This window comes from Lycium barbarum, chromosome 4 (assembly GCF_019175385.1).
Source record: "Lycium barbarum isolate Lr01 chromosome 4, ASM1917538v2, whole genome shotgun sequence".
Lineage (NCBI taxonomy): Eukaryota > Viridiplantae > Streptophyta > Magnoliopsida > Solanales > Solanaceae > Lycium > Lycium barbarum.
This window is the reverse complement of record NC_083340.1, coordinates 127,366,780-127,390,536: the sequence shown is the minus strand read 5'-3', so window position 1 is coordinate 127,390,536 and position 23,757 is coordinate 127,366,780. Positions and strand designations below refer to the sequence as shown.

The 23,757-nt window shown below is 32.7% G+C and overlaps 1 protein-coding gene and 1 long non-coding RNA gene across 7 annotated transcripts; one reads left to right on the top strand and one right to left on the bottom strand.

The window, feature by feature from the left end:
• Positions 1–5,185: 5,185 nt before the first annotated feature.
• Positions 5,186–8,562, top strand: LOC132636405 (uncharacterized). Of its 4 annotated transcripts, none has more exons than XR_009581247.1 (4): positions 5,187–5,344; positions 5,918–6,975; positions 7,056–7,234; positions 8,124–8,562. It is a non-coding gene; the product is annotated as an uncharacterized LOC132636405 (long non-coding RNA). The 4 variants fall into 4 exon arrangements; XR_009581246.1 differs by lacking the exon at positions 8,124–8,562 and having other exon boundaries at positions 5,188–5,344; positions 5,918–6,018; positions 6,297–6,975; positions 7,056–8,104; XR_009581245.1 differs by lacking the exon at positions 8,124–8,562 and adding an exon at positions 7,405–8,104 and having other exon boundaries at positions 5,188–5,344.
• Positions 8,563–9,338: 776 nt separating this feature from the next.
• LOC132636404 (probable LRR receptor-like serine/threonine-protein kinase At1g53430) lies at positions 9,339–22,168 on the bottom strand. Of its 3 annotated transcripts, XM_060353258.1 has the most exons (25): positions 22,053–22,168; positions 21,802–21,969; positions 17,552–17,732; positions 17,000–17,071; positions 16,473–16,541; positions 16,305–16,376; positions 16,140–16,211; positions 15,789–15,860; positions 15,645–15,716; positions 15,464–15,535; positions 14,997–15,068; positions 14,830–14,901; positions 14,471–14,539; positions 14,290–14,355; positions 14,026–14,085; positions 13,869–13,910; positions 13,720–13,769; positions 13,089–13,456; positions 12,464–12,662; positions 12,241–12,384; positions 11,780–11,898; positions 11,460–11,670; positions 11,145–11,382; positions 10,504–10,654; positions 9,339–9,877 (listed from the first exon to the last, which is right to left on the bottom strand). In XM_060353258.1, exons 2-25 carry the CDS (start codon positions 21,893–21,895, stop codon positions 9,467–9,469), a joined length of 3,048 nt encoding a protein of 1,015 aa, XP_060209241.1. In that variant the 5' UTR covers positions 21,896–21,969; positions 22,053–22,168; the 3' UTR covers positions 9,339–9,466. The 3 variants fall into 3 exon arrangements, with proteins under 3 accessions (XP_060209241.1, XP_060209243.1, XP_060209244.1); XM_060353260.1 differs by lacking the exon at positions 22,053–22,168 and having other exon boundaries at positions 13,872–13,910; positions 21,802–22,030; XM_060353261.1 differs by lacking the exons at positions 13,869–13,910; positions 14,026–14,085; positions 22,053–22,168 and having other exon boundaries at positions 21,802–22,029.
• Between the last annotated feature and the right edge of the window lie 1,589 nt (positions 22,169–23,757).

Sequence of the window (23,757 nt, the reverse complement as noted above, 5' to 3'; positions counted from 1 at the left end):
GGGCTTTCCATTCCATTCACTCCCACCCCACCCAACAACAACAACAACACACAAAACTTTTCCTTGTCCTCTATACTAAAATAGATGTCCGCTTTAATTTGTCATGTTTGAGAGCTAAGAGATAATTTACCCTTTTTGCCCTGTTTACCCTTATTATTAAATATTACGTAATTATTTTCAATTCATTTTCTAATGATCATAAGATGACTTATAATAATTAGGGGTAATCTAGTAAGATTATTATTTTATTTATTGCTTATTAAATAGTATATCAAATCAAATATGGACAAGTAAACATGGAAGGAGGGAGTAACAAAAGCCCAATATATTAACAACACATTTGGTTTCCAAGAAATTTTGATACACTAATTAGGATGAACATTTGGTACGACTATGCTCTAATAACTAGTACTCCTCCCGATGAAAAAAAAAGTGTCCACTTATCCCTTTTTTTGTTCAAAAAGAGTATTTACTTACCAAATCAATAAAAAATTAATTTTATTCTTTCAAAATTGTCTTTATTAAGTACTAAGTGATCAAATCCAATACATATTTAATTAGAGGTAGTTTAGTCAAATTATTTATTTTTACCTAAGAGTTAGTATTTTATTAAGAGATGTGCAAATGGCTAAGTGAAAATTCTTTTTTATCCGAATAGTTTCTTTGTACGAATTCACACGACTGTTTCCATATTGGAACTCGGAATTAATGTTTTCTACATGTTCAACAGTATTTTGTTTTTATACAATTTCATAGTTGTCAAGAATTCAAACTTTTATTAGACTAGGGAATTTGTCCAATTAAATTTATATAAGAAGTATTATTTTCTAGCATCCGCATATTAAAATTATCTTATGTCTTTTTTTCTAGTCTGTGAATCCAAATAAATTAGATATCAAGTTTTAAGCCATTTTATTAGTATTGACATTAATTTGTGTCGTATTTTTTCTCCGAGTTTTCACTGATTAGAACTTTTAATCTTGTGGAACTACTTGATTTTAAATAAGTTTATAAAGTTGAAATTATATTTCTTATCGTTTCTTAGAAAGCTCATAAATCAAAAAAGATTTTCAAGAAATATTGATTTTTTTATGTGCATAGTTTAAAGATTAAAAACATGAATTTACATTTGTACATTGAAAATATGCACATATAAGTATCTGACTTGATTTTTTTTCTTTTATTAGAGAAAAATAAATCTTTATGCATTTGAGGTTCTTTATTCAGTTTCGTTCCTTTGAGAATCAGAGCTTTCATAATTTTCTTCTTGTTTAAAGTGGCAAAGAGAACCAACAACAACACAAATTGAATTTTATGAAATCTCTTTTGTGACTTCTCCCAACATCAATAAATAGACTAATCGAGAACATTCACAAATATCAAAATATTTTTCAAATTGAAAATATATGTTCTCAAAAATTCTGCCACTTTTGTATCCACTGCATATTACTCTAATTTAGGCATAACTTGAAACTCTCTTAAAAAGAGCAGAAAGACAAAAATTCATCCGGAGATATAATGTAAATCACATTACATGTAACTTCTATTTTATTCAAAAGCATCAGAAGCACATATCTTCCTACAAAACTCACAAATATACATATTAGGAACAAAAAAAATAAAAAATTGTAAAAGTAGTTGCTATGCTTACTAACTTATGTTTCTCAATCTACTTCGTTAAACTTGCAAGAGGTTACCGAAACATGCTAACTAATAAACACAAAAGTGAGATGTTAATAAATCTAATGTATAAGCTATGAGGGAGGAGAAAAATTTTGAAACCTTAAAATGCATAAATAGATAATAATAATTTAATAAAGAAATAGTGAAACTATTGATAGGTTTTGGAGCAGTAAGATTACTGTACTTACACATAATTATAGAGTTGTCAAAACGGGCCAGCCCAGCCTAAGCCTCGGGGGCCAAGGAATTTGATGGGCTGCGACGGGCCGGGCCCTTCATTTGAATGGGCCTTAAAATGGCTAGCCCAACCAAGCCCTATAAGGCTGCGGGCCAGCCTTTCATTTTTTTAAATATTTTTTATAAGATTTTTTTTACAATTTGAATTCTAACATTTATGTATACCAATTTGTTAACATTTCTAATATATGATTATATGGAAGTACATAATTCTACGACAACTTACAACATATTCAACACCTATACACATTGTCAAGCACATTTGAATCCATTTGTGATAAAATTGTCTCAATTAACATCTCCATCTTCATCTACAGCCGCATGCAAATTTAATTAGTTAAACATTATCAAATAACTACATTTCAGAAACTAATCAGTACTATTTAAATTCGCTTAATAATATTACCACTTTGAATTTGCTAAAGCTCAGCTACTAATTCGAGTAACAAATTTGATAAGTTCATGATGGATGCAATTTTTATACGTGAAGATTAGAAATTTTAGTATTAGGGTACATTTTGGTGATTAAGAATTAGTAATAGGGATTTAACGCTAACTGAGAAAAGTATTGTACGATACTAAGACTAATTCGATAATCACTATTCCTACTTTTTACTTTTTTTTTTATTTTCTTTTAAATTTTAAGCTAAAATTAAATTTGCAATCATAAATACAACTTCTATGCTTGGTGATTAGGATTTAACGCCAGTGAGTAAAGTATTGTGTAAATATTAAAACTTATTTGGTAATTACTTTTCCTCTTTTTTGCTTCTTTTTTCACAATATTCTCTTAAATTTTTAATTTAATCTAAATAGATTTTTGGCTCGGTCAGGCCTCAAGGGCCAGCGAGCTAACTTGGGTTGAGCTTAAAAGTCTTAGTTTAAATGGGCTTAAATAATCTTAGCCCAACCCTACCCTTATAGAGGGCTAGGCTAGGCTGGCCTCAAGGGTCAAGCCCATTTTGACGACTCTACACATAAAGCCTCGATATTTGATCAGTGTCTAAAGGATGTTATCGTAGCACATAGGTTTGACCGCTGAATTAAAAAGAAGCCAACATGAATATATTCATATCTTGCACTTACAAGAAAACAAAAGATTACCATTATTTCTAATGGAAGAAATAGAAATGTTTATACGTAATAAGCATTAACCGAAAACAAAAAGACATGAAATCCACTTAAACATACAAAAGCCAGCTGAAGGATAAGGCTGTGTGAATATATACAGAGGAGTTCAAGGTTTAGTGCCTGAGTGGTGAAACCTTTTCAAATTCCACAAGTAGAGTCTTCACATTTTCCAGATTAATGGAAAGAATTCGTTTTTTGCATTCAAGCTATGTACGTGGGCTTTAATTTCTTAGTTAATACTTTATGACTTTTTGAGCCTTTTTGTTTAATTGATGATTGGTAACTGCTGCGGCTTTATTTTCCTTTATTATTCCATTTAGTTAGAAGAGATATTGTTGATTGTTAAATAGATTGAATGAGAGGAATATAAAGGAAAAATAGCAAAAAAAGGAGAAAAAAGATAAATAAGAATGGTGGCCATAGAAAAGTGTCACATCACCTTGTCTATGCCTAGCTTTATATTATATATAGATTATTCTACTTAACTTTGAAGTGGTGTTTTTCTATCAAACTAATCTTCTTAGCAATTACTTTGATAAAAGTTCTCTTCACTATATCACTAAAAGATTATATAAAATCAAATTAATATCTTAAACTCTATGTCAAATCAAATCCTCTTCTATAACATATGGGATGTAAGGAGTAATTGACGAGGAGATAGGTTTTATGGCCTATTAGGCAGAGGCAGAGGGATATGGGTTTGGCAGACCTAGTAGTGTTAGTTCAAATTTTGTATTTATTTTAAAATTTTATTGAATATGTACATATTATTAAGTTAGAACCCAATGATTTTTTTTAAAAATAAAAATAAATCAAAATGTAGAACCAATTAGCTTCAAATTCTAACTTCATCCCTGCCTGTTACAAATATTATTTTAGTTATATGACCCTTTTCACTGGAAATCAATAAAAAGTAATACTCCACAATAGATCAGTAAATAAAACATATGAAATCTTTGTAAAGTAATTTTCTTTAATTAAATTACAATTGATCGGAGATCATTTGCCGATATTTTTTTTTGTTCCACCCAAAATATTGAGGAAGAAAAAGAAATGTAAAAACTTTAGAGCAAGAAAAATTGAACAACGATTTCTTAAAAATAAAATCTACAACTACAATAACCATTAGGTACTACTTTTCTCCAAAACAAACACAGATAATTTTTTTTTTTTTTTTGATTTTCCAAGTATTTGGTATTCATATTGGGGCTCGATTAAACTTTTAGTTTCGAGTCGAAAAGTCCACTTTGGGGATAAAGCATCCCCTAATAAATTAAAGGGCGACTTCGTAGTCATTAGGGCTCGAACCTGAAACTTCTAATTAATCATTTATCACGTGTAACTAAGCCAATAAGGATCTAACTTAATTAAAAGTTCTGTTATACATACTATTATACATACCTTTCAGAAATCATTTGCAGCAGAAAGCATAAATTTCTTTTGTGTGGTATTTGCCAGAATTTTCGAAAGAAGAATCTAAGAATATTGTGAGAAATTTTGATGGCGCCTGGAAATTGATATCAGTACTAAAAAGAATTAGACAGCATTTTACTAAAATTTATACTAATATCAAATTGAAAGACAACAAAGAAAAAATAAATCATTATATGGAAAAAAAAAATTATTTCTAGGAATTTTCTAATACAGAGCATCTTACCTGAAAGACAATCCTTGTACCATCTGAAGGCTGGCATTGATTTTTGTTTTTTTCCTATTGAGCTACTCTATGATAAAGTTTCTCTAAGCGGAACTTAATTTGAGGATGAATTAATAGTTAGTAGTATATTTGGCCATAGTTTTCTTGCTGGCCTGTAGCTTTTTTATTGGGATTGATTTATTTATCGATATATGGTCAGTAAGGTTACTTCTATGTTTTCTTTAGTAGGTCATGGAAATGAGATTTTTAAGTATCCAAGTAAGTAATAATTTATTGTCTTGCTGTTTCTAATTTGAGCCACACAATTTGCTAACCGTTGCAAATCGTTTATAGCATGGTGCCTCTAAAATTTATCAACTTTACGAGAAATAATTTAGAAAAAAATGCAGACTGAGGCACTTAGCTACATAATAATGTATTTTTTACTACAACCGGCTAACGAGAGCAGCTTCGGGTCGTCCGGGATATTTTGGTAAATTTTGGTGGCCCTCACATTTTCCTTTATACTCATCTCTAAATATATAAACGACACGTGCTGCTGCAACTCTCATCCTCATCAGTGATTTCCCGGTGAAATTGAGGAAATCAGTCTACCTCTAAATCAGTCAGCAGGCAATCGAGTCACGTTTTTGCTCTGTATTATCCTTGTCCTGCTCCCTCATTCTGACTGTTGCTTTGATCTTAACATGTCTTCTTTAATTTAATCTTAATTTTGGTTTTTCTTTCTTTGAAATCATCTTGATAAGAAAGATCTTTGATTTCAGTACATTTTGGTTTATCACCTTCGTCTCCTTCATCTACATTAGTTATGACACATGCTGCTCTCTTTCCTCCAACTTTAACATGACAATGTTAAGATTCAGCTATTTTATAATGTTACATACTCGATGGAACTATATGACCATCAAAAATAGAAAACGGAAAAATCCATACATAATCAACTTTAACTGTAAGTGATGACAGTTTTATAGTTCATGAAATCCTTATAAATAAACTTTCACTGATCGTTGATAAACATTTATAAGTTCACACAAGGAAAAATCTTTTCCTAAACATTTCTACCACAATCTGTAGCGCTTCATATGGAACCAAACCATAGTTGATCATAGTCCTAACCTTTTTATTGAAAGTGTCAACCTTTTTTTTTTTTTTTTTTTGCTTTTGTTGGAGTATTTCGCTTGATTTTATCTGCTCTTCTCCATGGCGCAGGGTGTGAACTATGACGTATCATTGTCTTACTTGAAAATTTTCTGGAAGACTCATTGCTGAAACTGAGGCAAATGACAAGGTTGTTCTGAATAATCTGCGACGTAAGTATACTTTTTTGTTCAACTGTTTCGTGCATGTTTACAATAGGCCTACTTTCCATGATAGTCATCAGTAGTGCAATGTTTGTAACAAATGACGTTTACTTTGTCCAACTGGTAATGCATCTGCAAAGATATATAAATAAAGTATTAATTGAGTTATTGTAATAGCTTTTGGATGAGTTTCTTTTTCCCTCATACAATTTTTCGATGCACTTTTTGTTATTACTGGTGTGCCTGATGATTACTATGAGACTAATATCTTTATAATGTTCAAAAAGTTTTAGCTGGAGGACAATCTTTTTTAGGCATTCTGTTTGGTGGGAAAACTACAAACTGCACTTGTTAACTGTAAAGCATCTATTCAGGTTAGTATTCTGCAGTACGGAACAAAATTCTCTCTTAAGATTTGTGATGCTTAGTTTCACTTTCGTAGCAAAAACGCTTAGTTATGGAATTGTTAGCGAGTTTTCCTTAAACCAGTAAGTTCTAGCTGGTGAAATTACTCTTCCTTTCCAATCGTTTACTACTGCTTTGGTTTATTGCATTAAGCATTTTGGTGCCATTACATACTTTGGTGTTGTGTTCTAAAATCTATGAACTGCTGGAAAAATTTCGACATCATCACTGCACAGGTAACCTATATTGAATTGGTTACTTTACTTGCAACATTTTCCTTCTGACGAAATTTGCACATTCAATTATTAAACAACTGATTTATCATTTTCCTTGTAGATTTCTGAAAGAATGAGCATTGAATCTAACCATAAGCTAAATTACAGTTCCCTACACGGCACAACCATTGTAGAACAAGCTATATTGCCATAACAAAGACTTACACGTTAAACCGCTTGTTCAGCAATGGTTCTGCTATCAAGAAAACTTTGGTTCATGCTGGCTCAACATTTTCTTTTGCTTATTGAGCCAGCTCCACTACTCCATGTCAGGGAGTAAACACAGGTAGCGCAAAAGAATTGGTGTGTTATTTGAAATAGTTCCTATTATCCATGCAAATAAACATAGTTTTATATGCCTTTCAGAGTAATAATGTATGATCCTTGCACCATATTAGTCATCATTATAAGCTAGAAAGGAGGCTCCTTATTCTCCACTTCATCAATGAAATTATCCAAGAAGCTCAGATGATGAGGGTGAAGAAGAAGAATCCGAAAAGTCAAAATATGAGGTACATGACGAAAATACGGAGGACAGTGGGCAGGTATTAATAGTTTTTGCAATTCTACAGTTTTTTATTGACTCGATGCTTGTGAGTACATCTAATAGGTCTAAGTTTGTGTTGACTAGCCAATTACGGGTTACAGTTCCCCCTTCTTGGATAGTGGTAAAACAATAGTGTTAGAGAATTGCTCTTTCTTCTACCTTGTGCAGATCAATCGAGACATGCTCAGCTCGATCAATACTTTCGCCACACTTATCTGCTGTTGGAAACTGAAATTTAAAATGCAAAGGACAAACAAGTTTCTCCACTTCACTTTTGAGCAAAACATATTGTAACAACATTTACAGATTTATCTATAATCTATAATGTATAATAAACAATAACTTTGTTCATGACATTAATAAAACAAGTTAACTTCGTTCATGTTGGGCCCGGGCTATCCTTACTAGTATACACATAAGTTGCCATCAGTTCTTAGATCACAAGGATTTCTAACAGCATGAAGGATTTGTTAGAGTTTGCCCTGAATTTCTTATCTTATTTGAATTTTACCATAATTGTGTTTTACTTCAAAAAGAATTTCTGGTTAGAAAAAATTTTCTTTGTGGAAAAGGACTCTACCATATTTATCCCTTTTCTTGAAGGAGATGTTTTAGACTTTTATAAATAGAAAATCTTTCTTTTCATACAATAACACAATAGCATTCACAATGTAGTCGTTTAGAGAGTTTTGTTTAGGGGAAGATTTTTCTCTCAACAGTTTTTAAGCTTTTATATTAATTTTTCATATATAGATCAATTGATCAAACCATATAATTAGAATATTATGCCTTTTTTAGCATATTTTTCTTTGTGTCTGATTTATTATAGTTTAAGGTTTGAAATTATTAGCTTCCGCATGACGCGCTGTTATTTCGATCCTAACAAGTGGTATCAGCGCCAATGGTTCGAGGTTCAAGGAAGTTACAAGGCGGGTTCAAATCAAGCTGCAAACCAATTTCACGATAATGAAAATTTATGTCCAAAAAAAAAAGATATCTGGAGTGCTACATGTGGATACAATTTTCAATCATATTTTCAGCAATCCTGCTGCTGTTGCATATTTTTAAAACAAAAGTAGTTTTTAACTCAAGTTTACTTTAATGCATGAGCTTCAATTTTCAACTCATGCTTGCTTTTAACGTATGAGCTTATATTTGTAACCCTTACTTACTTTTAACGCTTGGGCCAATTATTAACCCATGTTCACTTTTAACGCATGGGCTCCACTTTCAACCTGTGCTCACTTTTAACGCACAAGACTCAAATTTTCAACCATACCTATTTTTAACCATGACGAACATGCAGTAGTGATGAAGATTATATGAAGATGGAGAATCAGGATTATTTTGCCAGAAAATTCAGGCTAAGGGGAGATTTGTTAGGTTTTGCCCTGAATGTCTTATCTTATTTGAATTTTATCATAATTGTGTTTTACTTCAAAAATGATTTATGGGTAGAAAAGGCTTTCTTTGTGAAAAAAGACTCTACCATATTTGTCTCTTTTCTTGCAGGAGAAGTTTTAGACTTTTATAAATAGAAGATCTTTCTTCTCATACAATAATAACACAATAGCATCCACAATATAGTCGTTTAGAGGGCTTTGTTTAGGGAAAATTTTTTCTCTCAACAGTTTTTAAGCTTTTATATTAGTTTTTCATATATAGATCAATTGATCAAAACATATAATTAGAATATTATGCCTTTTTAGTATATTTTTCTTTGTGTCTGATTTATTATCGTTCAAGATTTGCAATGATTAGCTTCCGCATGACGCCCTAATTATTTCGATCCCAACAGAATTCCCACTTGATAACAAGAACAAATTTATCTCATGATCATTGGCAAAAATGTGCCATGAAAAGGTAGGGGATGTAGCCTTTCGGTTATAGGTTCATCTGAATCCATAACTTTCGACATGCAGTAGAGATATATGTAAAAATCTAACAAACCCATAATTTTAACATTACAATGAATTTAATACTAAGATTCTTAAAAGTTAAACCTACTGAATTTAAATCTTGGAAAGGTTCAAAAGTGGGCGCTGCAAAATTGAGCTGCAAGTGCACAACAAATTGGAGTATGTTGCAGTAAAACGAGTCAATTTAGCACGCAAAATATATTTTGACCTCTGTAACACTCTGCGAAAATCGTTGCTTACAGTTGAACCATAATTACATGATGGAAATAAAAAGCTACTTCTAAAATTCTGTAGTATTATATATCCGTCAATCAATCTAGGTTTACGTTATAAAGATCTGGGAGAAGCCTGCTTGTGGAAGTACCATTTTCTTCATCTTTACTGGGGACCGACGAATCGCTCCAAGGTGCATTCATACTTTGCACTTGACTGTCCTGAGAGTAAGTCGAAACCTGCGTTTGACTGTCATGTGATAGTTTCTCAAAGGATTTAAATCTCATTTCGTCATCTGATGTGCTGCGCTTGACTAGCGGTGCTTGCACCGGAAGCTTTCCTTCAAGCATACTCACGACAGAAGACATGGATGGCCTGAGAGTGGGAGAGGGATTTGTGCACAACAGAGCCAGATTTATCATCCGCATTGCCTCTTTTTTGGAGTAACTTGTACCGAGACGCGGATCCACTAGCTCTAAGAGATTTCCCTGTTCTTGTAGGACGTAAGCCTGCACGCCAAAGAGAAAATAATATTGACATCCATAGCAAGATAAAATTGGAAATGAAGGGAAAACAAATATAGTAAAACTAAGGGGTCATTTGGTTGCTGGTTAGAAAGGAAGTTTATATACAACCAACATCACTAATACCATGTTTGGTAGCTTTTTAGTTGCTTTGTATAAAATTCAGGACACCAAGTTTGGTTACCAATTTACAATCCCACATAACTAATACATTGTATAATTGATGAGAGAATTTATGTATTATTTATGCAGGGAAGAACATGGAATAACTAGTACATGAATGACTAAATCCTGTATAACTAATCTCTGCATTACTAATACCTGGATAATTCTAACTAGTAAACCAAACGACCCTTTAAGTGCAAAGATGTACCCATAAGCATGTGAACAGAAACTAATGAAAGAACTCTGATTCTAATATTTTCTTTGTCGTCCCACAGGAATGAAGAAACAGAGCTATCAAAGCACAAAACAATAACAAAAGAAGCTTTTCTGGCTTATAAATCCAGCGTGCAATTAAACTAAACATGTACATGGTAACACATGATGTTGCAGCAATTGTTAAAGATATTAGTATTTGGGAATGACAGTTCTGTAAAAAAGCAGTTTACCCAGTCAAGAAGGTAAACAAATTCCTCTTTTGGCCTATAGTTTGTGTTGCTTTTCCCGCTGACAATCTCCAATGCAACCACTCCAAAGCTATAAACATCAGCTTTGTCTGTCAAGTAGCCTCTCATTGCATACTCAGGAGCCATATAACCTCTTCAATAACGGAAAAAAGAAAAGTAAGATACTTCAAAGTGACCATGTTACCATTGATGAACAAATTCAAATGCAAAGAACTGTTACTCTCCCACTACATGTAGCAAGAAGAGCTTTTTTCATTTTTGGCTAGTTAGCCGAAATCAATTATGAGCGTTGTCCAAAATATACACAACCTATACACTGATTATGTATATTATATATAAATTTATATATATTACATGTATATTTTGTATATAATATGTTTATTATATGTATAAATATGCTTAATATACAAAACCTATACATTTTCTGGCGATTATTCTTTTGAGCGGTCCAAAAATGTAATCATTCCTAGCAAGAACCCTAGAAGAGTTCTCTACTGTTATATACCCTATCAAATTTAGTAGAGGATTTCTTTTTTCAAACTGAAATAAAGCACCGTGTTGTCTCTGACAGAAAGAAGATTATCTAGACAGTACTCCAAGAAAGGGATAATCGGAAGGCCTACACTGTTCCAGCAATTCGGGTGCTAATATGAGTGTTCTCTTCTTCATCTAATTTAGCCAATCCAAAATCTGAAATCTTAGCATTCAGATCCTTATCAAGAAGCACATTGGTACACTTAATATCTCTGTGGACGATTTTCAACCTTGATTCTTCATGAAGGTAAGCTAACCCTTTTGCTATTCCTGAGCATATCCTTTTTCTGGTTGCCCAGTCTAGATTCAACCTCTGGTCGTCACGGCCTAAGAAAGGAGAGAATTAGAGGAATATAAAGCATAAAGTCATTAATGATTTTAATAATGATGTTGCAAAGCATTACCAAAGAGAGCTCGAGCAAGACAGTTATTTTCCATGTATTCATATATCACCAATAACTGATTCCCCTCTATACAACAACCGTAAAGCTTCACTAGGTGTGGGTGTTGTAGAGCTGAAATCATGCCTATCTCATTGACAAATTCACGATTTCCTTGCTTCGACTTGGAAGAGAGCTGCTTAACAGCTATGATTGTACCATCGGAGAGTGTACCCTACAGACAGCAGATTAATCCACAACAATCATAGTCTAGACAAAAAAACATAGGATATATCTACTTAGAGAGAGAGAGAGAGAGAGAGAGAGAGAGAGAGATTTGATACCTTGTAAACTGGTCCAAACCCTCCTTCACCAATTTTGTTGGCAGGATCAAAGTTACCTGTAGCAGCTTTAATTTGTCTAAGTCTAAAATGACCTGTTTGTAAATCCAGGGCTCTGAGTTCTGTAAACAAGAAGAATATTGGAAACGTCAGTAAATATAGATCTTCTAAAACATCCGTATAATGGATAATTGAAAGAAAAAAAAACATCCGTTTGATGAAGACAGTTTAAGCAGTCATGAACATTTTGTTGTGTGCTAACTATTTATGATATGTCATGATGTTGATCTACCAACAGAACAGTCATCTCAATGCTTGTCAATTACTGGCAGATAATTATCTGCATATCGCAGCTAGAAATCTCTTAAACAATTCTAATTATATCGCCATATTATCAAATAGTTTCGCCACTCTGTTTGTCTAAGCATGTAGAGAGTGAATAAATTCTTTGAGGTATGTATTACCTAATTCTTCTTTATTATCTTTCCCTCCAAAAATGCCTTTCTTCCACAGAGCAAATATAACTATCAGAAGCACCACAATTGAACCAAGTACAATGCCAATAACAGCTCCGATAGGTAACCCCTTGCCTGTATCAATCTTATAATCTGCAAGAAGAAAGTGGAATTTATTAAGATAGGATTGTTGGAAGATAAGCGTAAAGTCTATTGGGAGAGATATACGGACTTGGAGTCACTGTGATAGCTGAAATCAGTGGTCCATATACACCTCTGTCTGGAATGGCGTTAGTCCCCTTCCCAGTCCAATACAAGTGAATCTCCAGAGTGCTATTATTAACAGAAATATTTTTGAAGTCCAGAGTAATGCCTTTTCCAACACCCTTAGCTTCCTTCATGATGTTGAAGTCCGGCAAAACTACATTTCCCTGTGTAAGAAATAAAAAAAATACCACATTATCTCCAATAGATTGGTACCTTCTATACTTAAATCAGAAAGTTGCCAATCATATCAGAACTCAAAATTTCAACATTTACAACAACAGCAACACCATACCCAGTGTGATCCCACAAGTGGGGTCTGAGAAGGGTGGGGTGTACGTAGACTTTACCCCTATCTTTGCATGGTAGATAGGTTGCTTCCGATTGACCCTCAGCTCAAGAAAAGCGTTTTTCAAAATAGGTTTATAAGAGTAAAAACTATAATGAAAATATCAAAAAAAAGAAAAGTATTGACAGCAAAAATAGTAAAGATAGCCAAAGCAAAAGAAACAACAATAGTAATAAAATTGAAGAGTAATATAGAATAATACACTAAAGTTACATATTTACAAAGAAGTTAGGTCTCCACTTACTTGTATTGCTACATCAAATATCCGCCTTCCAAGGCTGCTATATGTTGAGTCATTAGAATACATTATTTCAGCAAAGTGAAGGCGCACTCGATAGCTACCTCGTCGTAGGCAAAGCCCATAATATTTGAGAGAATTAGGGGCAACGCGTGCTGTCTTGTAAAAATTAGGAACAGACACGTCCAGCGGAGATGTATTTGTTGTAATATAGCTGGTTTCTTCACGACCTACGTACACTCCTGAACTGCTGAAAGCCCATTTATCCGAGGATGAGAAAAAATATGATGGACCGCTAATGGCCAAGTCCTCCTCATAATCATTTCCGTCAACTTTAGTTCTAGTTCCTCCACAGTTTATGAATAGCGAATGATCTGCAAATGACATAGAGAACATGACATGAGGAAGGACTGTGTAATTATTTCTAGCCAAAATTAATTACCGACACTAGCCAAAATATAAAAAAGGTAAATACTGATGATGGGTATAATATGTCTATTATATGTATATTTATGTAAATTATATGTATATTATACATCATATACAAAACATATACATTTGCTGGCTATTATTTTTAGAAAGGTCCAAAAAATGCAATATCCCTAAAATAATAGGGTTAATAGGCTTTAAATCTTACATTTCACTTCTGTGGGACAAGCGAGGTCTTTCTTGGAACACCAGGAATCGCTGCAATTTCGAATAGATTAAATCACATAATTAGAGAAAATAGACAGAAAGCATCAATAGACTTTCAACTTTATGCATAAGACAACATTAAGAATTTACAACTTGCTGCTGCTTGTTGTTGAATAGCTGGAGATCAAGTTTCTGTTTTTTTAAAAAAAAAAAGGTTTGTAAGTCAGTTATTGGACTAAAATTTTCACTTACAAAAAAGAAATAATATATGAATATAGGTTCCCAAACAAAGAGGAACAAAGCTCACAAGGTTGAGGACTGGCATCCTCGAGCAGATGTTTGTGTGAAATTGTTGTATGATATATCACTGTGAAAAAAAAAGAAGAAAAAAAAAAAAAAAAAAAAAAAAGATAGTTGTCATGAACTTAGAAGACACCAAATTCTTGAAAATGCACCCTTGCAGCAAACAAAGTTTTGGCATGTTACAAGGTATTATTCGTGGCTAGCTATGATAAAAACCAAAGTTTACTACTAAGATGAGGTAAAATGAACAAATTGAGCAAATACCTACATGTTATCACGGCTGCTGAATATCCAGTTGGGAATTGGTCCGCTTAATGTGTTGTCACCAAGAAACCTACATCGCAGATAAAATTGTTGCTTGTTATAAATGAACGGAAATTTTGAGAGAAAAAAAACCTGTACAAGATTTACGCTTCAACTTGTAAAAGGTTACACTGTAAGGGACCTACATATTATCAACATCCAACTGCTCAAATGTATTTGGGATTGCACCATTCAGCATGTTGTTGCTCAGGTCCCTGCAAATAAATAGCTCTTATCAGAAGCAGGCAGGATTAGCATTAAACCATAGAGCCACTTAAACCACTTTGGTATCTGAACAATTAGTGAAAATCTGTGCTCCATCATGCAAATGTCATGCAACTACAAGGAACGCATCTCTGCATACATCTCACAGAGACTTCTATGGTCTAGAAATCGGGATATACTAAAATATTAAAGAGCCAAAACACAGAACTTGCTAGAAAAAAGGGTTTCCCATAAAAGAATTGAAAATAATGATTAAAAAGATAAAAGAAGACAAACTTACAAAAGTTTCAAAAACGTCATGTTGCCTACGGAATTAGGAATTGGACCAAAAATTGAGCAATTTCGCAAAATCCTGCATCATTAAAGTCAAATTAGAACCATGAGCATAAGAAATTATGATGAATAGATGTACTAGATATTTTCCAACTACAAGCATAAACTACTCACAGCCTTTTCAGCTTCGTAAGGCCTTCAAGATTTGGGAATCGAATTTGTTTTCCTCTCAAATCAGATATTCTCCTGAAAACAACAATGCACGTAAGAACTTCCGCTATAACCCTATATCCTTCAATTTTCTCTTTCTGTTACTTCCTTTGTTTCAGTTGGTTTATCTTACTTTCCTTTTTAGTCTGTTTAAAAAAAATGCCGCTTTCTTAATTTGGCAACTCTTTAATTCAATCTCACATGGCATGTTTAAGATCACAAGATTAAAAAACATTTTGGAACATTTTACATATTTATATTTTTAAGTCCATAAGATTCAAAAGTCTTCTTTATTTTCTAAAACTCCTGTTCCAATCAAACTAAGACAAACAAATTGAAACGAATGTAGTATAATAGAAGAAAAGGGAGCTTGAAAGCGAAATTAACAGTTATTTGACTGTAAAAGCAGGACAAGAGAAGTGTGTACTTACAACTCAGTCATGTTTTCCCACTGGGATATTGTAGGAGGAATAGGTCCCTCCATTAACGTTCCTTGAATGTCTCTGCAAAAAAAATCATGATATAGCAATTAAAAACTATGTATGCTACCATATTTTTGCTTAGGGAGAAGAAAATTGTATCAACATTTACTACTATCAGATGCATACTTACAATCTATTCATGTTGGTCCAATTGCCAATAAAATCTGGTATTTTTCCAGATATCCTATTCCCGTCTATCCTACTGCAAACAGACGAAAGAGTTAAGAGATTGAAACACAAAAGTCAAATGTTCTTCTAACATTTTCTTGCTTACAAGTCCGTCATGTTCTTAAGATTGCTGAAGTTCTCAGGTATAGTTCCATTGAGAAAATTGGCAGAAAGCATCCTGCAAAATGATCCATCAATTAACCACGATAACTGAAAAATCACACAATTCGTCCCCATTTCTTTGGCACTTTTTGCTTATGCTGAGTCAATTTGACCAATTTTATATTAAAATTCCTCTGAAACTATACAAAAAGTATTATAAATTACAGTTCTCTTCAAATCAAAATAGTGACAGTTACATTTTAGTTTGAATATCGGAAAGCAAAAAGTGCTAAATAATTTGAACAGAAGCAATAAGTAAATATTAGACATCGAATATCTGGTTACTATGTCTTACATTATTCTCAGGCGGCTCAAACTACCAAGGTTTGTAGGAAGAGGTCCTTCAAGTAGATTATTTTCCAAATTTCTGAAAATATCCAATTCATCAATGTAATATCCAATTTAGGTACACCAAAAGTATGTAGAAAATAAAAGGAAGTATGCAATATCTTTTACTTACAGTTCTTCCAGTGTTTCAATGTCACCTAATTCGTTGGGAATCGGCCCACTGATACGGTTACCCAAGAGTGACCTATACATATAAGTTTGAACAACATGTCAAAAGACAAAAAATGAAAAAAGCTTCTTCACTGAAAATCTTTTAAAAGATTAAAAGGAGAAAACTTACAGAATAGTGACGCGAAGCTTGCCATAGCTTGAGGGAATCGATCCATTTAAGAAATTGCGAGACAGATCTCTGAAAATGCAAAAATTGATTATTGAGCCTCCAAATTTTGCATGTTATGATCCACTTTAAACTTTTAGATTTCACACTTTTTAAGTATATGGTCTGCACAATTCAGTAGACTTTGTTTCATATAAAGCAACAAACAATTAACTTGTCACTGCTATGATTTATAAAAAAGAAATTGAATAGAACACATACAAGTTTCTATAATCAAGAGTTCAACAAGTTTCAGAAAGGCCCAAGTTTGATAGTTTGTCACGGGAAAGTGGATTACTGTTCAACATACTCTATTTTAAGCAATTATATGCTGGTAAAATTCCGTTTATACAACATGCCACTCTCTACATGTTTTTCTTAAATCATCAGGATCTTCATGACTTCTTTTAACTTATTGATACAATTTTGATATTTAAAGGTGAAAACAAATGAGAGAAATCCTGTATGTGTCTCTATTAACTGATACTCACAATTCTCGCAGATGAGTAAGCTCCGAAAATTCTGGAGGCAGAATTCCTGTCATATTAAGACCCTTCAATTGGCTGTATCAACAAAAAAAGCAGAAGATATCAAAGAAATTTCTTAACAGGGTCTAAAATATGTATTCATTTTGAATATCTAAGACTCAATGGGATAATAAATCACAAGAGGACAGGGTGTTTATACCAAACTAATTCAATTTAACATGGTTAAGTGATTTAATGAAATGAAAATATGTATTCATTAACCTTGATTAATTGATAGAGGTGTATGTACAAACACATATCATGCATTTTTTCGTTTAGTGTAAACACCTGATAGCAAACAGAGGTGGAGTTAATAGGTCAACTTAGCTTAATAGTGTAAGCATTTAATATACTATCACTGCATAAAACTCAAAATCAAATGAATATATAAACATTTCTCTTCATCAATAACTAAAGGAAATAATGCAACACTGAGATGCTTGCATTATTGATTCTTCCTATTACCATAATTCACATCTTTGGATATGATCCAAAGTTAAAAGAAGCAGAGCTTACATTGTAACAACATGGCAAATTGAGCTGCTATTGAATGAGCAGTCACATGTTACATTGCTGACAATTTTATTAGAAATAGGATCTGTCATGTTGAAACCTTTCCTCTCCCTGCAAGAAGCACTGTTGATGCCATTCCAATGTTTGTTCTGAAGTTTCGATGATATTGTTTTCAGAACATTTACTGTGACATCAAAGTTAAAGTTAAATCACAATTTTAACTGCATCCAGATGAGAAACTCATAGTATACTAGTGTTAGTCTTGGAGAACAAATTGAACTCTAGTATACTGTGATACTTAATCTTACAAAAAATTTTAATCTCCTGATCGATCCATTTTCCACTACTGAAAAACAAGAATTAGCGACGAGCAAATTTTGTAGCTAAACAATAAAATTCGTCACTAATCCTATTTAGCGATGGATTAGCGATAGGTTATCAAAAAATTTGGTTAACTACAAGCAATTTAGGGATGGATTAGTGAGAAATGTGTGACGAATTTCATTTGTTTTTGTAGATAGCACTGAAATGTGATCATCAGTTTACACATAATGCATCATATTGGTCATTGGTAATATTGTTTTGTATTAAGAGGTGGAGCAGATAGTCTTGAAAATAATATGTACAACAGGATAAGTTTGGCCTTAGACTAACCAACAATATCATTTTTTATAATCATTTGGTATTTGATCGTCAATGGCTGAACCAATTTAGAATTCCGCTGCATGGCATATTAAGGAGAAGCGTTTCCTACCAACGGTTTCTCCATTTCCAGGACTCGACTCAAAATCTCTAATTAAGAACGGAAGGATTTCATCCATCTCACCATACCTCTTGATACCATTTATAGCATCATTGCTAAAATTCTGACTATACTGTAGGGTTTCCTACCTAAAATTCAAGAATATTGGGAACTCGAGCAGATAATTAGTATGAAATGACACCTATAAAACTTGTTTTTCATACTTTCACTGAGAAAATTATTTTGTTAAGAAAAATATTTTGACCATCAAAATATGAAAATATTAAAAATCATTCTCCTCCATACCAAACACACCCAGAAAGGCCTTCCATTTTGGGAAATATACCCAAAATGATAAGCACTAAGCCCTCACTGGTATTATAAAAGGTGAAGGATAGCGTGGTCAGTTAGCTATTATTTTATTTTATTTCAGCCTATGTAAAACATAGTGGAATGCATGATTTAAAGGGAGTAAGGTGCACTCCTTAAATATATACATGTTCTTTACTTATTATTTTTTCTAATTTTGTACATACATATAGATAGCCCGAGTCAAATACGTGCGCCAACTACTTGTATACACAACACCTCTAAGGAAAACAAAAATAGCTAGAGAAAGAGACTCCATAAATGATACAACCTCATGTTCGTATTATATATCTTTTAAGCGTTAGTAAGGACAACTTCTATCTCTCTCTTTAAACGTCACTTAATTAATAATTATTTCACTAATTAGAACAGTAAAAGTAGATCAAATGACCTATTATATACTTTTAAAAACATCAAGTATGTTGAGACAAATTTAATTTACTAAACAATTAATACTTAGGTCACTACTAGAAATAGAGGTTTTTTCCACCAACATTCGGCGAAAATTTGTGCTATAAAACATGAATTTCCCATTTCATTCCCACCGAATCAGATCACTGGAAAAACACATGGTGAGAAATAGGTTCCCATTGAAACGTTGGAAATTTTCCTGGTGAAAATACTACTATTTAGATATTTCCCCTCGACATTCAATGAGAAATATTTTTCAGTGAAAAAATAGAGATTTTTTAGTAATGGGTTCAAAGAGTAATTATTTTGTTTTTTGTTCAGTCATTTTTTTTTTGGGGGTTGGGGTGGGGGGGGGGGGGTTGTGTTGTGGTAGAGAAAAGGAAATTACATTAATGATTGGTAGAGAAAGGAAATTGCATTAATGATTGATAAAAACAACAAACAACTTGTTAAAAGCAGCATGTGATGGCCATGTTATGAATTGAATAGTCAAAGCAGTCTAGATCATTTGAATAGAAAAATGCAACATGCCTCTAAGGGTGTGTTCGGTAAGGAGGAAAATGTTTTCCAAGGATAATGTTTTCGTTATTTTCTCATGTTTGTTTGGATAGTGAAAAATAAGTGAATTTCTTATTTATTTTCTCATCTTCGTTTGGTTGATAGAAAACGTTTTCCGAAAAATACTCATCCAAACCTCACCAACTCCAACCCAATCTCATACCCCAACCCCACCCACACCCCACTCCCACCCACCCACCCACCTACGCCCCCACCCCCACTCCAAAAAAAAAATTCTTTTGATTTTTTTTTGTTTTTTGCACCCCAGCCCAACCCTCACCAACTCCATACTCCACACGCCCACCCACACCCCACTCCCACTCACCCACCCCTACGCCCCCACCCCCTCCATTTTTTATTTTTTGGGTGCAAAAACCCAAAAATAACGTCAAATTTTTTTTTTCAAAAAAAAAAAAAAAATTAGGGGGAGGGTGGTGGGTGGGGGGAGGTGGTGGTGTGGGTGAGGGGTTGGGAGTGGTTGGGATTGGGTTGGGTGGTGGCAGAGTGGTTGGTGAAATGAACTTGTGAACTTGTTTTCCCTACTTTTATTAGGAAAGTCATTTTTTCTAATTTTGAGGAAAATATTTTTCAAAATTTTTGATCAAACGAACATGAGAAAATTGCAAAACATTTTCTGGAAAATGTTTTCTTCCATACCGAACACACCCTAAAAGTATAAAGAAATTCTATATCGGTCAACTTAATCTTTTAATATTAGGGGATCGTTTGTTTGCTGGTTAGAAAGGGTCTTATTCATGTTTTAAATTAGCACAAGTAGTATCATGCTTGGTAGCTTTTTAAAAAATTCAGCACATACAATTTCAAATAATTAAAATATGTATAAGTTATAAGTCAATTTACATATTAAGCAAGATAAAAGTTTAAATAATTAATACATGAATTACTAAGCCTTACGTACCTAAATCCTACGTTACTAATACCTACATAATTCTAACCAGCAACCAAATAACCCTTTAATTTTTTACTCTTACCCACAAAATTGATGAAAGAAAAGATTTAGACAGAAATTTTTCATTACGTAAGATTGCTTTATTAGCGTTGATGTTAAACTATTACCCCCTCTGTTTTAAAAAGATCGTCTTAATTTGAATTGACACAAAATTTAAGGAAAAAAAACTTTTAAACTTAGATATTTTTGTGATTATAAATTATCTCATAAAATTATATTATTTCTAAATATAGAAATATGTCAATTTTTTATAAACAAAATAATAAGGAAAATAAAACAATCCTATCGGAGAGGGGGGGGGGGGGGGGGGGGGGGGGTTGTAAGTACTAATAATGTTGAACAATCAATTCACAGAAACAAACAAATACGCACACCATAACAGTAGCAAAAACTGACCAACCCAAAAATAAAAATTAAAAGGAAGGAAAAGAAAAATAAAAAGCTGACTCGGATAGTACGAAGCAATGCATTTCATTCAATGAACAACAAGAAAATGTCAAGAACAGTTTTATCTTTCAGATTGCAAATATAAAAATATATAAAAAAGGAAACACAATATCACACGAAGAACACCCAGAAAGAAAAAAAAGAAAAAAATTCATGAGATTTAGCAAAACAAATTACGGATCAATGCATGGGGATGAAAATCAAAGAGAGAAAAAAAATCACTAATTTTCGAATTTGGGCTTGTTGATAAGGTATCTTCAATGGAAAATCCATCAAAAACGTTACTGAAGAGCCAAATTCCGACGGATTACGTTTAATATTTTTGTCGAAATTAACAATTTTCTGATAGTATAATTCGCAAAAACCGTAAAAAGAAGAGAAATAAAATGTACTCCATAACTATCACTATTAGAAAATCGCTAATTTTCAGAATTCAAAAGGAAGAAAAGAGAGTAATATAAGAAGACAAAAAGTGTTTAACTGTTTATAGATAAGAACGAGGAAGAAAAACGCAATTACTGTCACTATCAAAAGATCGCTAATTTTCGAAGGAAAATCCGTCAGACATGTTACAGACTAGCCAAATTCCGAAAGATTTTGTTTAAATTTCCGTCGAAAAATTAGCAATTTTCTGATAGTGTACTTTGCAGAAACCTTTAAAAAAAAAAAAGAACAAAAGACAATAAGTACCACCATCAGACATAGTAGTGTACTTTGGAGCAACGATAAAAAAGAAGAGAAAATTAAGTAACTAACCTTCTTCTTCAGGCAAAAGTTGAGCAACAGATCCCAAGGGTGAGAACAAAGATATAAAGAGAAATACAACACAAAATCTGATACAACTATCCATTGAAGTTATCTCTTTGTAGTTGTTGTTGCTGAGAAGAATAGTTTTCAAGTTTTAACCCCTTTTAATTACAAATGCTGTGTATAAAGGAAGACACATTAGACCATATTGTTCAAATAATAGAGGAAACAAACAACATATGAAAAGCGTAGAAACTGACCATAAATGAAACATGTAATTAAGTCGTCAAGGAAAGGTCGTTACGAGTTAAAGCCTTGAAAGGGAAGGCGGGAATGGAGAAAGAAAAGATAAGTGGTGATATAAATAACGGAAAAGGCTCATAAATACCCCTAACCTATTGAAAAAGACTTATAAATACCCTTTTTCCACCTTTTGGTCTAAAAATACCCTTCCAACCACCTTTTAGGTCTAAATATACCCTTAAGGTTTGTTTTTGGCTCAAATATACCCCTCAAACTAATAAGTTAAAATTAACTCTTTTAAAAAGCCAAATGGCATTTTGTAATTGTTCAATAATAAAATTCCGTAATTTAAAAAAACAAATCCAGATTTAAAAAACAAATTGCCAATAATAAATTGCTAGTAATTTAAAATTCCAGATTTAAAAAAAAAATTGCCAATAATAATATTCCGTAATTTACATATTTTTTTAAAAGAAAAATTGTGTGGAAACTTAAAAATTAAAAATTAAATTTTTTTAACGAATTAAAAATTAAAAATTAAAAAATATGAACGAAACTATTTTTTTTTTTTTTTTGCATTTCGTGAATTAATCAACGAAATATGTTTTTTTTTTTTTTTTGCATTTCGTGAATAAAAAAACGAAATAGGAAATTATAATTTTTTTTTTTTTTTTGCATTTCGTGTATTAAAAAATGAAATAGGATAAAAAAAATTATTTTCGTTCATATAAAAACAAAATTGAAAAATTGGACAAAATATATTTTCCAATTTCGTTTTTATATTTTATTTTTTTATTCACGAAATGCAAAAAAAAAAAAAAAAACATATTTCGTTGATTAATTCACGAAATGCAAAAAAAAAAATCAGTTTTGTTCATATTTTTTAATTTTTAAATTAAATAATATATGTGTCCAATCACAAAATGCCATTTGGCTTTTTAAAAGAGTTAATTTTAACTTTGTTAGTTTGAGGGGTATATTTGAGCCAAAAACAAACCTTAAGGGTATTTTTAGACCAAAAGGTGGAAGGAGGGTATTTATGAGCCTTTTTCAATAGGTTAAGAGTATTTATGAGCCTTTTCCGTATAAATAATAACGGAGAGAACTAGGAATAAGTTTTAGGTACAAAATGGCAGAAAATGAAAAATAAGGTCCTTTATATGTTTGGGATAGGTTCAAAATAGTGTCACGACCCAACCCCGTAGGTCGTGACTAGTGCCCGATCTGGGCACCCGAACACATCTATCAATGCTATCTCAAATTGTATCAAACGCATTCTAGCATATAGCAGAAGCCGACAAGGCTTTATTTCAAATTTAGTCAATTTCCAGAAAAAAAATTCGGCAGAGTTTCCTTTGTTTTACGGACTACCCAATATACCCTGCACGCAGAAAATACCAACAAAGGCCACACAGGGCCAACAGAGCAACATTTAAATATATGTGGACCGGCCGCCGCGGCGAAAGGGGATCGCCCAAACACAACATAAGTACACAACTGTACAGAAAGACCCCAACCCACAAACATGTCCACAGACCTCTAAACAGACCGACAGAATCATATGACGGGACAGGGCCCCGCCGTACCCATGAACGAGAATATACATATATAGAGGTGACAGACTATACCAAAAGATGGTTCTGAATAAAAGAGCGCTCCAAAATAGCAGAATAAGATCCTAAGCGGACGGATCAGCAAACCTGTCGTCGGTACCTGCGCGGC